At 47.0% G+C, this 15449-nt stretch overlaps 1 protein-coding gene across 1 annotated transcript in view; it reads right to left on the bottom strand.

Annotated features, from left to right (window-relative positions):
- DGKD (diacylglycerol kinase delta) overlaps window positions 1-10729 on the bottom strand; it is a 111009-nt gene extending 100280 nt beyond the window's left edge. Inside the window, exon 1 of the mRNA XM_017537691.2 lies at window positions 10556-10729. Coding sequence (XP_017393180.1) covers window positions 10556-10711 — 156 coding nt within the window. The 5' untranslated portion in view covers window positions 10712-10729. The remainder of the gene's footprint in view (window positions 1-10555) is intronic.
- Between the last annotated feature and the right edge of the window lie 4720 nt (window positions 10730-15449).

The raw sequence follows: 15449 nt of genomic DNA, 5'->3' as shown, positions 1-15449 counted from the left end.
CAGGATGGTCTCGATCTCCTGACCTCATGATCCGCCCACCTCGGCCTCCCAAAGTGCTGGGATTACAAGCATGAGCCACCGCGCCCGGCCCAAAATGAACTTTTTATCATTTATCGGTATCATATCTTTATCTCTATTAATAATTTTGACCTTAAAATCGAACTGGATATTAAAAGAGCTACACCAACTTTCTTTTGGTTAGTGTTTGCATAGTATCTTCTCCTATTCTTTTACTTTCCATCCTTTTACATCCTTACGTTCTAAATGTATCTCCTTCAAATAGCCTAGTCAGGATTTGCTTTTGTATCCCATCCCACAATCTCTGTATTTTAACTGGAGCATTTAAGTCCACTTACATTTAAGGTGATTTACTGATATACTGGGATTTAAGTCTACTAACTTACTATTTGCTTTCTCTTTGTCCCAATTCTTCAATGGGTTCTCTTCTTTCTTGCCTTCTTTCAGATTTAGAATCTCTTATTCTATTTTTCTTCTCCATTAGCTTAGATATCACACGCTATCACAATTTTAGTGGCCACCACACAGATTACATATACCACGCATCCTGACTTGTCTAATATGATTAGTTTTTTGTTCTTCTTCCTGGAAATGCAAAGACCTTAGAAAAGTCTTACTCCATTTGCCTCCTTTCTAACCTACATGACATGTTGTCACATATTTTATCCTATGTATTTTAAACACAAAGGCATAAATTTTATAGTCAATAATCATTTGGTCTTTTCCAAGTAGAAACCCTTTTCATGGGTCTCCATTCCTCCCTGCAACTCTAATGTTTAACTTGAGCTCACTTTCCTTTAGCCAAAACAAACAAAAAATATTTAATATTTTTTAAAAATTTAGTGTGGGTCTGCTGGCAAAAAAATTGTCTTCGTTTATATGAAAATGTGTTTATTTCAACTATATTTTCTAAAGGAAATTTTTGCTGCACACAGAATTCTGGGTCCACAGTCCAGTTTCTTGGAGCACTTAAATTTCAATAGGCTTTTGGTTTCCATTGTTTCTGTTAAGAACACAGCTGTCATTCTTTTTTTTTTGTTGAGGTGGAGTCTTGCTCTGTTGCCCACGCTAGAGTGCAGTGGCACGATCTCGACCCACTGCAACCTCCACCCTTTTCTCTTTATCTGTGGTTTTCAGCAGTGCTACAGTCATCAGTTGCTTAACAACCAGGATATATTCTGAGAAATGCATTGTTAGGTGATTTCATCCTCTGTGAACATCATACAGCGTACTTTCACAAATCTAGATGGTACACACCTAACCTGTATGGCATAGCCTACTGCTCCTAGACTGCAAAGCTGTATAGCACTTGCCTGTGCTGACATTGTCGGCAACTATAACTCAATGGCAAGCATTTGTGCATCTAAATATAACTAAACATAAAAAAGGTACAGTAACAATATGTCATAAAAGATTTTTTAAATGGTACACCCATACAGGGTACTTACCATAACTGGAGCTTGCAGGACTGGCAGTTGCTCTGGATGAGTGAGTGAGTGACTGGTGAGTGACCGTAATGGTCTAGGACATTACTGACCAGTACTTTGTGCTTTATCAACACTGTACTCTTAGGCTGCACTACATTTTTTTTTTTTAAGATTTTCTTTCTTCAATGACAAATTAACCTTAGCTTACTGTAACATTTTTACTTCATTAACTTTTAAATTTGTTTACTCTTTTGTAGTTACACTTAGCTTGAAACACACATACATTATAAAGCTATACAAAAGTATTTTCTTCATATTCTTATTCGATAACCTTTTCTTCTATGTTTAATTTTTTTAATTATTTTACTTCTTAAATATTTTTGTTAAAAACTAAGAAACAGGCCTGGCATGGCAGCTCATACCTGTAATAATCCCAGTACTGTGGGAGGCCGAGGCAGGCAGATTGCCTGAGCTCAGGAATTCAAAACCAGCCTGGGCAACATGGCGAAACCCCATCTGTACTAAAAATACAAAAAAATTAGCTGGGCGTGGTGGCAGGCCCCTGTAATCCCAGTTACTCAGGAGGCTGAGGCAGGAGAATCGCTTGAACCCAGGAGGTGGAGGCTACAGTGAGCTGAGATGGCACCACTGTACTCCAGCCTGGGCAACAGAGTGAGACTCTGTCTCGAAAACAAAACAAAACAAAACAAACAAACAAACAAAGCAAGAAACAAACACACACATTAGCCTAGACCTACAGAGAGCCAGAATCATCAATATCATTGTCTTCTACCTCCACACCCAACCCCACTGGAAGGTCTTCAGGGACAATGACAGGCATGGAGCTGTTACCACCTATGGTAACAATGCCTTCTTCTGGATGCCACTTGAAGGACCTGCTTGAAGCTGTTTTACAGTTTGGTTTTTTTCTGTAAGTAGGAGGAATATACTCTAATAAAAAGTATAGACAGTAAATACAAAAACCAGTAACATCGTTGCTTAGTATTATTATCAATTGTTATGCACTACATATACTTGCATGTGCTATCCTTTTCTACCACTGGCAGTACAGGTCTGTTTACACCAGCATCACCACAAACAACACACAGGTAATTCATTGCCCTTCAACATTACAACAGCTACCACGTCACTAGGCAATAGGAATTTTTCAGCTCCATTATAATCTTATGGGACCACCTTTGCCCATGCGGACCGTCGCCCGGAAACATCATTATGTAGTACAGGGGTGTATCAGGAATTGATTAGATGTGATTTTCTTTGAGTTCACACAGCTATTGAATCTGCGGACGGTACCTTTTATTTGTTGTAGGAAATTCTCAGGCATTATCTTTCCTTTTTTTTTGAGATGGAGTTTCACTCTTGTTGCCCAGGCTGGAGTGCAATGGCGCGGTCTCAGCTCACTGCAACCTCCGCCTCCCAGGTTCAAGCGATTCTCCTGCCTCACCCTCTCAAGTAGCTGGGATTACAAGCGCCTGCCACCAAGCCTGGCTAATTTTTGTATTTTTAGTAGAGACAGGGTTTCACCATGTTGGTCAGGCTGGTCTTGAACTCCTGACCTCAGGTAATCTGCCCACCTCGGCCTCCCAAAGTGCTAGGATTATAGCCGTGAGCCACCACACCCAGCCAAAAAAAGAAAATTCTAAAATTGAAAAACATAATAATTGAAATTAACCAAAAGAACAGATTAGACTCAGGCTAAAAAAAAATCTTGTGACTCAGAAGAGAACTCAGAAGAAAATACCCACAAAGAAGCCTGGAGACAGAAAAAAATGAAAAAATTTAGAGAGGGTGGGAGACAGGTACAGTAAGAAGGTATCACTTGTGTTTAATTGTCACAAGAGAGGAGAGAGAAAATTTAATGAGACTCTGTCTCAAAAATAAATAAATAAATAAAATAAAAAATTAAAAAATATAATGTTCCTTGTGGGTAAATTTAAAAAAAGAAAAAAATGCGGCCAGGAGCGGTAGCTCACACCAGTAATCCTAGTACACTTTGGGAGGCCGAGGTGGGTGGATTACCTGAGGTCAGGAGTTCAAGACCAACCTAACCAACATGGTGAAACCCTGTCTCTACTAAAAATACAAAATTAGTCGAGCATGGTGGCACATGCCTGTAATTCCAGCTACCGGGGAAGCTGAGGCAGGAGAATCACTTGAACTCAGGAGGCAGAGGCTGTGGTGAGCTGAGATGGTGCCATTGTACTCCAGCCTGGGCAACAAGAGTGAAACTGTCTAAAAAAAAAAAAAAAAAAAAGTCTCGTATTTTTAATAGAGTTCTAGGCCAGTGCAGCCTAGAACTTTCATTTGGTTCTTTTTTATAGTTTCTAGTTCTCTGCCAAAACTCTCCATTTGATCTTGTATCTCTTTAAACACAATAAGCAGAGTTGTTTTAAAGTCTGTGTCTGGTATCTGGAAGCCCTGCTGATCTGCCTATAGTCTGTTGTTTCTACTGGTTTTAACTCAAGTGCCTTGCCTCCCTGGGTGTCTATTTTTTTTATTACATGCACAATAATGAATTTACAAACAGACTTGTGAAAGTCATTAGAGGTCTTAAATGATGATATCTCCCTCTAGAGAAAATTAAAGTTTGTTTTTATGGGGAATTTGGAGACACTAGTGCACTGGAATTAATTTCAGAGAACTGAGGTGAGCTGAAGCAGGACTGCAGTCCTTCCAATCTTACTTCTGGCTCATGCCCTTTCCTTGGAAGCGGCTTCTTGGAGTCCCAATGCAAATTGTGAGGGGAGGGTGTCACCCAGGATTCTTGCCCTTTGGCAGAACCTGATGCTTCAGCCCTCCTACGGCACTGGGACAGTCTGACAGATAACGGAGCTCAGCCTCTCAGCTCCCATGTTTGTTTGGTTCATGGCCCTGTGTTTGTTCCCTAGGACTGCCACAAACTTCAAGGCTTAAAGCAAAAATGTACCATCTCACTCTGGGGACTGGAAATCTGAAATCACAGGATCAGCAGGGCCGCACTCCCTCTGCAGGCTCTAGGGAGATTCCATCTGTCACCTGTCCCAGCTTCCAGCGGCCCCAGGCATTCCTAGGTTTGGGGCAACAGAACTCGCCTCTGGCTCTGTTTTCCCTTAACCTTTTTCTCCATGTGTCTTTCTGTCCAAATCTCCCTCTCCTTTCTCTTATGAAGACACCAACAGTTGAGTTACAGTTTCTCCTAAATTCACGATGATTTACTCTCAGAATCTTTAATTAGCAGGAGGATCGCTTGAGCCCAAAAGTTCAAGGCCAGCATGGGGAATACAGTAAGACCCCATCTCAAAACGAAACGTTTTGGTCAGGCACAGTAGCTCATATCTGTAATTCTAGCACGTTGGGAAGCCAAAGTGAGAAGATCGTTTGAGCCCAAGAGTTTGAGACCCTAAGCATGGGCAATGTAGTGAGACCTCCGTCTCCACACAAAAAAAGATTTTTTTAATTAGCCAGGAGTAGTGGAACACATCTGGAGCCCCAGCCACTCAGATGACTGAGGCAGGAGGATTGCCTGAGCCCAGCTGGAGACTGCAGTATACCACTGCACTCTAGCATGGATGACCAAGCGAGACCCTGTCTCAAAAAAAAAAGAAAACATTTTTAAAAGATACGTAACTAATATCTAATTATATCTGCATCCTGAAGTTCTAGGCGGACCAAATTTGGTGGAAATGCCAAACCCACTACAGATTCCAAAGTCAAAAGCAGCCCCAAATACCACACTTACTTCCATAGATCTTTGGCCTCCCCAGATCCTCGTCCAGAAATTCAGCATCATCTCATCAGCAGATTGTGCTCAGCAGAATGGCTCCTCTGTTACTCAGCCCACCACTACCAGAAGCAGAAGTCACTGCTCCCTGCTCACCTTTCAGACCTCAGCCAGTTACTCCCTCAAAAAGCCCTTCCCAGACCTCCCTGATATCAGGTCAAATTCACCTGTGATGTCCTCTCAAAGCACTCTGGCCTTCTCCTGAGCAGCACCGGTCCCCATCACAACTTTATATTAACCATGTGCTTGTTTTATTAAGGTCTTCCATTCAATCACCTCCAGGAATCCTTTTTGTTGTTGTTGCTCAATAAGACACCCCCAGCGCCTCACACAACAATTAGCAATGTTAAGATCTCAAATATCTGCTGTTAAACTGGACCAGTGAAATAAAAAACACAATACCTAGCCCATGGTATTCCCACTAGTAATCAGGAAATTAACAATTTCTTTAAAAATGGTATTTGTTAATTTTCAGCCAGATTTGTTTTTATTTGCTCTTCCAGAGGCCAGAGATGGAGACTCACTCAGACTAGCTGGAACTGGAGAAAAATGGAGTCAGGGAAATGATTACTATCTGGGATACAAAAAGAATAATCAGAAAGACAAAAAATAATCAAAAGTAACCATTTAGTGACCACTTTATACATCAGCCACTATGTTAAGTGTCCTACACAGATTATCCCATTTAATTTCATGAGTTAACATCACCATTCCTACTTTATGGATATAGCAACTGTTATCTCTATTTTACAGACACGGAAACTGAGGCTCGGGAACACACAACTAACATTTACTGTCACTACAACCAACCCCAGAACTAATATTTTCCATGTTTACAGATGAGGAAACCAAATCTTAGGGGAGGTTTAGACACCCTGTCCACATTCACACGCTTCATAACTAGAAGAGCAGGGTCTGAGGCGACTTCATCTGACACCAAAGTTTAGACTCTGAAATCCGACCATACAATCGCATTAAAACCCTTTTACATTACTTCATACCTACTAGGATGGCTATTATCAAAGGACAGATAATAACAGGTACTGGCGAGGATGTGGAAAAACTGGAACCCTTCTCATACACAGCTGGTGGGAATGTGAAATGGTACAGCAGTGTTACCATATGGCCCAGCAATTCCACTCCCAGGTATACAGCCAAGGTAAATGAAAACTATGTCCACACAAAAACAGGTACATGAATGTTCACAGCAGCATTATCCAGAACAGCCAAAAAGTAGAATAACCCAAATGCCCATCAACTGGTAAATGGATAAATACAATGCAGTATATCTGTAGAATGGAATATTACCCAGTAATAAAAATGAAGTATTTTTTTTGATGAACATTGAAAATATTATGCTAAGTGAAAGAAGCCAGATCACATATTGTATGATTCCATTTATGTAAAATGACCAGAATCAGCAAACACAGAGACAGAAAGTAGATTCTGGTTGTCTACAGTTGGTGGGGTTGAGAGGAAATGGGGTGATGAAAATGTTCTGAAACTGATTGTAGTGATGGTTACACAACTGTGAATACACTAAAAGCCACTGAACTATATGCTTTAAATGAGTGACCTGTATGCTACGTGAATTATATCGAATAAAACTGGGGTGTATTTTTTTTAAGTTTTTACAACTTTAGCCTTTTACCTAATTTTTACTAGTCTTCATTTCACAATGGGAAAAAATGCTTTGTTTAAATTTAAAATCAGGAATCCAAGCACTTTCATGCTCACATCCAAAATAATGTTAACTTCTTAGAAACGTTTAAACAAATTAAACCCTTTTAACTGATAGCTTCGCAGAATTACACGGTTCTTTACTGAAATTTCAAAATACCTTATAATGTGCTAGTGAATGCACTGGTTGGTGCATTAGCTCCATTTTCTTCTTTTCCATTCTAGCTATGCAGTTCTACAGAGTCATTACAGTGTACTATGGCCAGGAAATACAAATGAAGTAATGTCTCTGCTGGGGACAGTTTCAACTCTAAAGAGTTTGAACATATTAAAAAATCAGACATGCATGAAACGCTAAACTGATCAATGGCCATCACAAATCTGCACACATCAAATTTTCAGTATGCTAAAGACTTATAACCTGAAGAAAGACTTAGAGTTTGGAGAGCCTTCTCTTTTACATGTGTGCCCTGTTCTAAGTGTGGTCCATGGACCAGCAGCATCAGCATCTTCTGGGAGCTTGTTAGAAATGCATATTCTGCAGGGCGCAGTGGCTCAAGCCTGGTAGGCTGAGGTGGGTTTATTGCTTGAGCTCAGGAGTTTGAGACCAGCCTGGGCAACATGGTGAAACTCCATCTCTACAAAAATTAGCCAGGCATAGTGGCATGTGCCTCTAGTCCCAGCTATTCAGGAGGATGAGGCAGGAAAATCACTTGAGCCCAGGAGGCAAAGGTTGCAGTAGCTGACATCACACCACTGCACTCTAGCCTGGGTGACAAAGTGAGACCCTGTCTCAAAAAAAAAGAAAGAAATGTGCATTCTAAGGCCCCACCCTAGACCTACTCAACCACAGTCATCATTTTAACAAGATCCCTAGGGGATGGGTCTGCACCTTAAAATTTGAGGAGCACTGTCCTAAGACTTTTTTTTTTTTTAAAGACAGCTCTGGCTTACACTAGACTAATATTTTTAAAGTCTGACATACATACAGTTCTGGTCCTGGGCCAGCTGGTCCTCAGATCCATTCTTTGTCCTTCTGCTTCAGTCCAAGTTGTGGAGGGGGTGACCCTGGCAAGGCCGGGGTTTCCAGGCAGCAGGGGAACAGTACATCTGCAGCAGCAGCCGTGCCCTTGCAAGGCTTCAGCCACTGCCAGATGGACCCCCTGTGACCCCAGTTTTTGGTGGGTGACAGCTGTCCCTGGAATCTGAAATGCCATCTCCTTCCTTCACCCTCCAGCTTAGAGGTGGCAGTGGTTTCCTGCTTGCTGCCTCATCTCCGGCTTGCCTCACTGCAGCTGCATTTTCAGTTCTTCCACCACCTGTGTGACCACTCCCCTACGTTACATTCCTTCTGTTCTAAATACTTAAAGTTCTGGTTTTTTTTTTTTTTTTTTTAGAGTCTTGCTCTGTCACCAGGTGCCAGGCTGGAGTTTTCTATTATGTACCATAGATACCAGAAAAATTTTGTGAATGACTTATCTGCTGGGAAAAAAAAATGGAGCTATTGCACAGTCAACCTCGCATTCCCACATTCTGACAATCTCTTAACAACTCAAAAGAAAAATCAGCCTTAAGCTATCTGTACAGCAGATGTGACTGTATTCAGAAGCTCTAAGTCCTCAGGGTGTATTTTTAACAGTCTACCCATCACTCCTCCTCAACCAGAACAGCTGGTATAGCAGCTATTGTTTTAGGAGAAAAAAGAAGGAAAGCAAAACACCTCCTAACGAACAAAATTCTGAACTAGCACTGGAATCTCCTAGGAATCAAATCTCTCTCCATACAATCTTGATCTTAATCAACCTTGTAAACCACATAATCTACCCCACACTGGGCAGTACCTTGCCTGGGCAACAGGAGAAAGCAACTCCTATCAGTACCATTCAGGGTTATTCGGAGATCTTTCCAAAAGTACATCTGATCCACCACCCCCATGCTCTGAACAATCCTCTGTGGCCACCTCTTGCCCAAAGCCAAAATGCCAACCCTTCAAAGAACCAGCCCTTCGAAATTCAGCCCTCACCTACCCTTCCAACCTCTAAGTCTACTCAACGTGCTCCACCTTCTGGTCCAACTTCCGATCATTTCCCAGGTGTGCCTAAAGCTCTAGACACAATGTTCAAATATGTGGAAAGCCATTTCTCACCCACTTAGCCTGGCGAACTCTGTATCCCCCAAGACCTCACCTTAAAGGAAACCCCTCCTACCTCCCCAGGGCAGGTCTCTGCCCCAAGTTTCCACACCACTTACAATGTTGTCATGTCAGGTGCACAGGTATCCATCTCCCCACTAGACTGAGAACCCCTAGGTGAAGAAACTGCCTTCCATCTTAAGATCCTGACCATGGTTCCAATCCAGATCCACATTTATGACCTGTGACACCCTGGGCAAGTCATGTCACCTTGACTCTATTTCTATTCCAATTTCAAAAGACGGCGATGACAGCATCCAACTCACTGGGTTCTCACCAGTACTAATAAGCTAACCATGTGAAGCGCTGTAACACTAACCCAAGAAAGTGCCTGGCACATAGAAGGCATTGAAGAATTGTTATTTGCCATTGCTATCAGTAGTATTACTACTGCTACGGTTATACCCGGAACAAAGCAGGTGTTCAGTATCTATTTGCTGAATAAATGGAGCACTTCACAACAAACCTGTTTGTAACATGTTAGGACCTCAGGTTCCCCCATCGCAGGTATCAAAGGCTGACAGAAGAGAAAGCTCCCACGGTGAAGGGACCGGCTGAACCTAACCCGCCCTGGAGGAAAAGCGCACTGCAGCAGGAGGAGAAAGTCCGTGCCAACCGGATCTGCCAGCGCTGCCCCATGGACCCAGCCTGCTCTTGGCCACCTGTCCTGCCACCTGCTTGAGGACGCAGGGTTCTAACGGGGAGAGCTCACCTGGAGCAAAAAACCGTAAGCAGTTTTCAATAGGAAGCACAATGGTAAAACAAACGGTGCAACTTTCCTCCTGCAAAAAAGGACGTGCGTCTTTATCTAATATTTAGCGTCCAGAGTTCTCCGTGGAGAGTTGGGTGCCAAGCGGGTGCGCGGTCCCAGCTTTCCAGAGAGAGACGGTCACCGAACTGGCATCCCTTCCTTCCCTTTTGGGATGAAGGGGTGAAGGGGTGATTCCCTCGCAGCCGGGTCCGAGAGGTCTCCTGAGGGCACCACAGGGAAGTCAGCAGGGCACTCGCAGAACACCATCCGACCGCTCCTGAGAAACGCTCAGAACCGGGGTTTGGGGACCGCGCAAGCCCGCGGGGCGCAGCCGCGAGTCCCCGTGTGGGACCCGCTCGGTGACACGAGCGCAGCCCCCTGCATCTAGGCCTGTTTCCTCCTTGTCCTCGTGGCCCACCTCGGCGCGCGTCCCCCGCCCAGCGCGCGACCCCCTGAGGCGCCCACCTGCGCGCCCCCAGCCCAGCCCTGCTGCCACCCGCCGCCCGTCGGGGGCCGCGCTCTCGGTCCGGGGCGCCGGCCCGTTACCGCGGCGGGGCGCGCTCGACCGGAGCGGTGACGCCCACAGGACCCTGGGCCGGGCCGAGCCGGGCCAGGCCTGGGCGGCCGCTCTGGCAGGGCCACGGGCCTCCGCCGGGGCTGCGGCGGCGTGAGGGGCGCGCGCCCGGGCCGCCGCGCCGCGGACTCACCTTCTGTCGGATCTGGCCCGACGTGGACACCTTGCGGATGAGCTTCTGCGGGGAGCCGGGCTCCGCCTCGGGCTCGCTGTCGGACGACTCCTCCGGCGGCGGCGGCGGAGGCGGTTGCGGCGGACCCGGCGGAGGGGCGCCCGCCGCCGCCGCCATGCTGCCGGGCCAGCGCGCGCACCGCGGGCGGGGGCGGGGCGGGGCCGGCGGGAGGGGCGGGGCCGAGGGCGGGCCGGGCCGGGGGCGGTGGGGGCGGCCTCCCGCCTCTCCCCGCCGCGCCCCCTGCCGGCGGTGCGCGCAGCTGCAGACGGAGGCGCCCGACCCCTCCCCGCCCCCACCTGAGGCGTCCCGGGGCCATCCCCACCCACCTCTGCGGGCCGTGGCTTCTGTGTGTTCTACCTGGGATGCTGTGTATGTTCTTCTGTTTCTGTGCTCACTTCTTAAAACATCTCTACTTTTCCCCCATCAGAATGTAGGTAACCCTTGGGAGCCCGGGTCCGCATCTGTCCAGCCCAGCCTTGCGTGGCCGAGTTTGGGGCGAGCTCGAATGCACACGCGCGTGCGGGAAAGAGACCCCGGTACTCGAACGGGCCTCGGGACGCCAGAACGGGGATGCAGCGCTGCATCTGGGAAGGCTTCCCTGAGAAAACGGTTGTTAAGAAGGGATGGAAAATGTGAGCTGGAGTTCTGACTAGGAAGAGATCAGATTTATGCAAAGGCCTGGAGGCAAGGAAGAACAAGTGTGGGGGGAGGGGAAGAAAGGGAAGCTGGTGCTTAGAGCAAGAAAAACGGCATTCAGATGTGAGCCTTGGGGCAGGCAGGTCAAAGCGGGCTTTGGAAGGCAGATAAGGGGTTGGAGGGCAGCAGGAGGCCCTTGAGGGATTTAACCCTGGGCGGGGCTGGGTCACCACGCTGGGGCTGGGATCTGGGCTTTGAAGTAATCAGGGCAGGTGGAAGCCCTGGATTACCGAGAGGCTGAGAGATAGATCCGTGGATTGAGATCCAGGTGGGGCGTGACCAGCGACTGAAGAAAGACACAGGTGACCAGAACGCGCCCCATGTTTCCCAGGGGGTGCTGCTGGATAGGGGGTGGGTGGGGTCCAGCCATGCTCAGAGCAGAAGAGGAGGAAGTGCCTCTGGAGATAAGATCCGCTGAGTTTTTGGTGCCATCCAGGTGGAGCAGGGCTTGGTGCCATCCAGGGGAAATGCTGTCCACCTGTCTGCCCTGCTCTGAGGGGCAAATCAGTAAGGGCTGCCCAGGTGTGCCCTCACCCCATCAAAGGGCTGCTGCTAGAGACCCTGCCTGCCAGTCAGCATGCGCTGGCCCCACCGCCCTGGGCAGTGAGCAGGGGCTGCAGAGTAACATCTGGCATGGGGAAACGGCCAGGGAAATGGCCTCACCGCTGGGACAGAGGAGGACAAGGCCTAAGACAGGAACAGTCTGGGACAGGCCAAAGGCCCCAGGGTGCACCAGAGTGCTATAGCCACTAGTCACACGTGGCTACTTAAACTTCAATTAGTTAAAATTAAGCATTCAGTTCCTCAGTCGCACGGGCCACATTTCAAGGGCTTAGTAGCTGCATGTGGCTTAGCAGCTGCCGCGCTGGATAGCACAAATATAGAACACTTCTTCCGTCCCCACAGAAAGTTCTGCAGCACACAAGGATAGTGACAGCTCCAGTCCCAGGCACCCGGCACATGCCAGATACTTGGCCAGCAATTCCAGTCCTCACCCAAGCCCCACAAAGCAGGCATGATGGTCTCATTCTGGAAAGGAAGCCCCTGAAGCCTGAGGTTCAGAGACCTCCCCCAAAGCGTGCCAGAGGCAGGATTTGAACCCAGACCATGTGATCCCCAAGCCCTTGGTGCTGCAGGGTTAGCTTACCCAGGAAGCTGAGCTCTGAAGAAGCTCATTGTAGGGAAGAGAAGAGAAAGGCACTGTTATGGCCAGGCGTGGCAGCTCGTGCCTATAATCCCAGCACTCTGGGAGGCCAAGTTGGGTGGATCACTTGAGGTCAGGAGTTCGAGACCAGCCTGACGAACATGTAGAAACCCCATCTCTACTAAAAATACAAAAATTAGCGGCGTGCAGTGGCTCACGCCTGCAATCTCAGCTACTTGGGAGGCTGAGGCAGGAGAATCGCTTGAACCGGAGAGGCAGAGGTTGCAGTGAGCCAAGATCATGCCACTGCACTCCAGCCTGGGCAACAGGAGCGAAACTCAATCTCAAAAAAAAAAAAAAAAAAAAAAGGCACTGTCACATGCTGAACTGTGTCCTCCTGTAATTCATATGTTGAAGTCCTAACCCCCAGGACCTCATCATGTGACTGTATTTGGAGTTAAGGTTTTCAAAAAGGTAATGAAATTAAAATGAGGTCTCGGGGCTGGTCCCTAATTTAGTATGACTGGCGTCCTCGTAAGAAGAGGAGATGAGGACACAGATGCGCACTGAGGGCAGCCCCTGTGAAGGCACAGGGAGAAGATGGCAGCTACAAGCCAGGGAGAGAGGCCTCGGATGGAACCCCGGCTGCCAACACCGAGATCGTGGACTTCCAGCCACGGGAACTGAGAGTGTCAATTCCTGTAACGGAAGCAGCCCAGCCTGTGATGCTGTGCTCTGGCAGCCCTGGGAAACTCATGCAGGTGCCAAGGGCTTGGGCCTCCCCACAGAGTTGGGACTCTTGTATCCGCTACCTACACGTGGAGTGATACACAGAGGCATACCCCTGGGGGTGTGCAAAGCGTAGGAGGGGTGGGGAGGCACAGGGGAAGAAAGAGTTCATTCCTTGGGGGAGCCAGGTGACCTGAGCGGGGTTTGGGATTGGAATGGAGAGGCCATATGTGAAGGGAGCTTCCCAGGAAAACACAAAAAGGGGGAGTCTACCCCCTACCAGGTGAGCAGAGAGGGCGATGAGGGATTTAGGTGAAGCCGGTGGCAAGGTGGTTGCAGCAGGGAGGTGAGCAGCCACGCCAGGACGAAGAGCAGCCTCTGTGTCCTGCTCTGGGGCAAGGCCTTCAATCCCATGGACACTGGAGCTGCCAAGGGGGTTTTGGAAAGCAGAGGAACTCATGTTTCTGGGCAGAAAATGACCGAGAGGAGAAAAAACTAGAAACAGGGAGACCATTAAAATGCTGTTGCCTGCACCTGTTAGGAGCTCAGGGGACATCTGGGCTCCAGAACTCATCATTGTTGAGGCAAGAAGGCAAGGGCATGAACGTGACGGTTAAGAAGCAGAAACCATGGCTGGAGAGGAGGAAATCTGCAGTTACCAGAAAGTACTGAGATTGTCACAGCCAAGAGGAGCCAAGGAGACATGATGACTAAACGTCACATGGAATCCCAGAACAGAAAAAGGACATTAGGTAAAAGCTGAGGAAATCGGAATTCAGTATGGGGCATTAGTTTAATAGTAGTGTGTCAATACTGATTCCCGGTGGGAGGAGGGTGAGGAAGGAAGAACATCCTAGTGGAGATTAGTATGCTGATTACCTCGGTGACAAAAGTGTGTGTACACCAGACCCGCATGACATGCAATTTACCCATGTAACAAACCTACACATGGACCTACCTGCCCCCTGGACCTAAATTAATCATAGAAATATATGTCTATTTTACTGGAAACAAAATTTGAGTCATTCAGTGTGGCAAATGTGCCCTAGTAATGCAAAACGCTAATAATATGGGCTTCTGGATGTGGAGTGCCTCAATATAACATCTTTGCAACTTTTCTGTAAATCTAAAACTATTCCAAATAAAAAGTGTATTTAAAAAAAAAAAAAAAAAGAAGATTAGGTTTGGTAAGAATGATGTTCTTAAAGAAAACTCCAGCATAAACGTTGTTTGATGATGAAGCCGCTTTTTTGTTCTCGAGGTGAGCGCGAAGTGCGGTTCCCCTGGAGATCTCAGGAAGGGCTGAGACATCAACTCCCCCAAAGCAGCGGCCTGGAAGAGCACATTCCCTCCGGTGCCTCTTTATTGAATGAGTCATGCTATGAATCATCTCTAATGACAGTCTGCTCCCTGAGCTTACCCCACCTTGAGGGCATATCAAGGTGGCAGTAATAACACACTTCACGTCCAACCTAATCCTTCTTCGTGACATGTCAGTGAAGAGGTGCAACTCTTGTCAGAAAGAACCGCTTCACACTGGAGAATATAAACGGGAAACTTGAAAACATGGGAATCATCCAATTTTTACCCTGAACTAGGGTCATGATTGACATTTGAAGCAGGACATTTCTCCACTGCATGTGACATATAGCTTCTGGTCCCCAAGCATGTGAAAACCAAAAACCACCACACACATTTCCAAACGTCCCCAACTCCTACCTCCCACCTGCCCTACTCCTCGAAGATCAGTAATTGCGACTCAGTCCTGTGAAATTAAACTGGAAGACAGTTGTTTTAAATGTTAAAGGAGGAGGAAAACAGACACCCTAGAAAGAAATTAACCACACATGTGACAAAATTGTAGAGAACTAAATCCACACACTAGTACAAGTCCGGTTGTGGAGATCTGAGTCAGATGGGTAGACTGCACCCATGTTGATACCCCGGTGTGATATCATACTTGTAGCTTTACACAATGTGGCCACTGGAGGAAATTAGGTAAAGGGTTCCTAGGTTCTCTCTGTATTACTCCTTACACTTGCATGTGAATCTGCAATTATCTCAATGAAAATTTACTTTGGGAGGCTGAGGCAGGTGGATCACAAGGTCAGGGGTTTGAGACCATCCTGACCAACATGGTGAAACCTTGTCTCTACTTTAAAAAAGAAAAGAAGGCCGGGCGCGGTGGCTCAAGCCTGTAATCCCAGCACTTTGGGAGGCCGAGGCGGGTGGATCACGAGGTCAAGAGATCGAGACCATCCTGGTCAACATGGTGAAACCCCGTCT

The sequence above is a fragment of the Cebus imitator genome, unplaced genomic scaffold (assembly GCF_001604975.1).
Source record: "Cebus imitator isolate Cc_AM_T3 unplaced genomic scaffold, Cebus_imitator-1.0 Scaffold106, whole genome shotgun sequence".
NCBI lineage: Eukaryota > Metazoa > Chordata > Mammalia > Primates > Cebidae > Cebus > Cebus imitator.
This window is presented reverse-complemented; position numbering and strand designations above follow the sequence as displayed.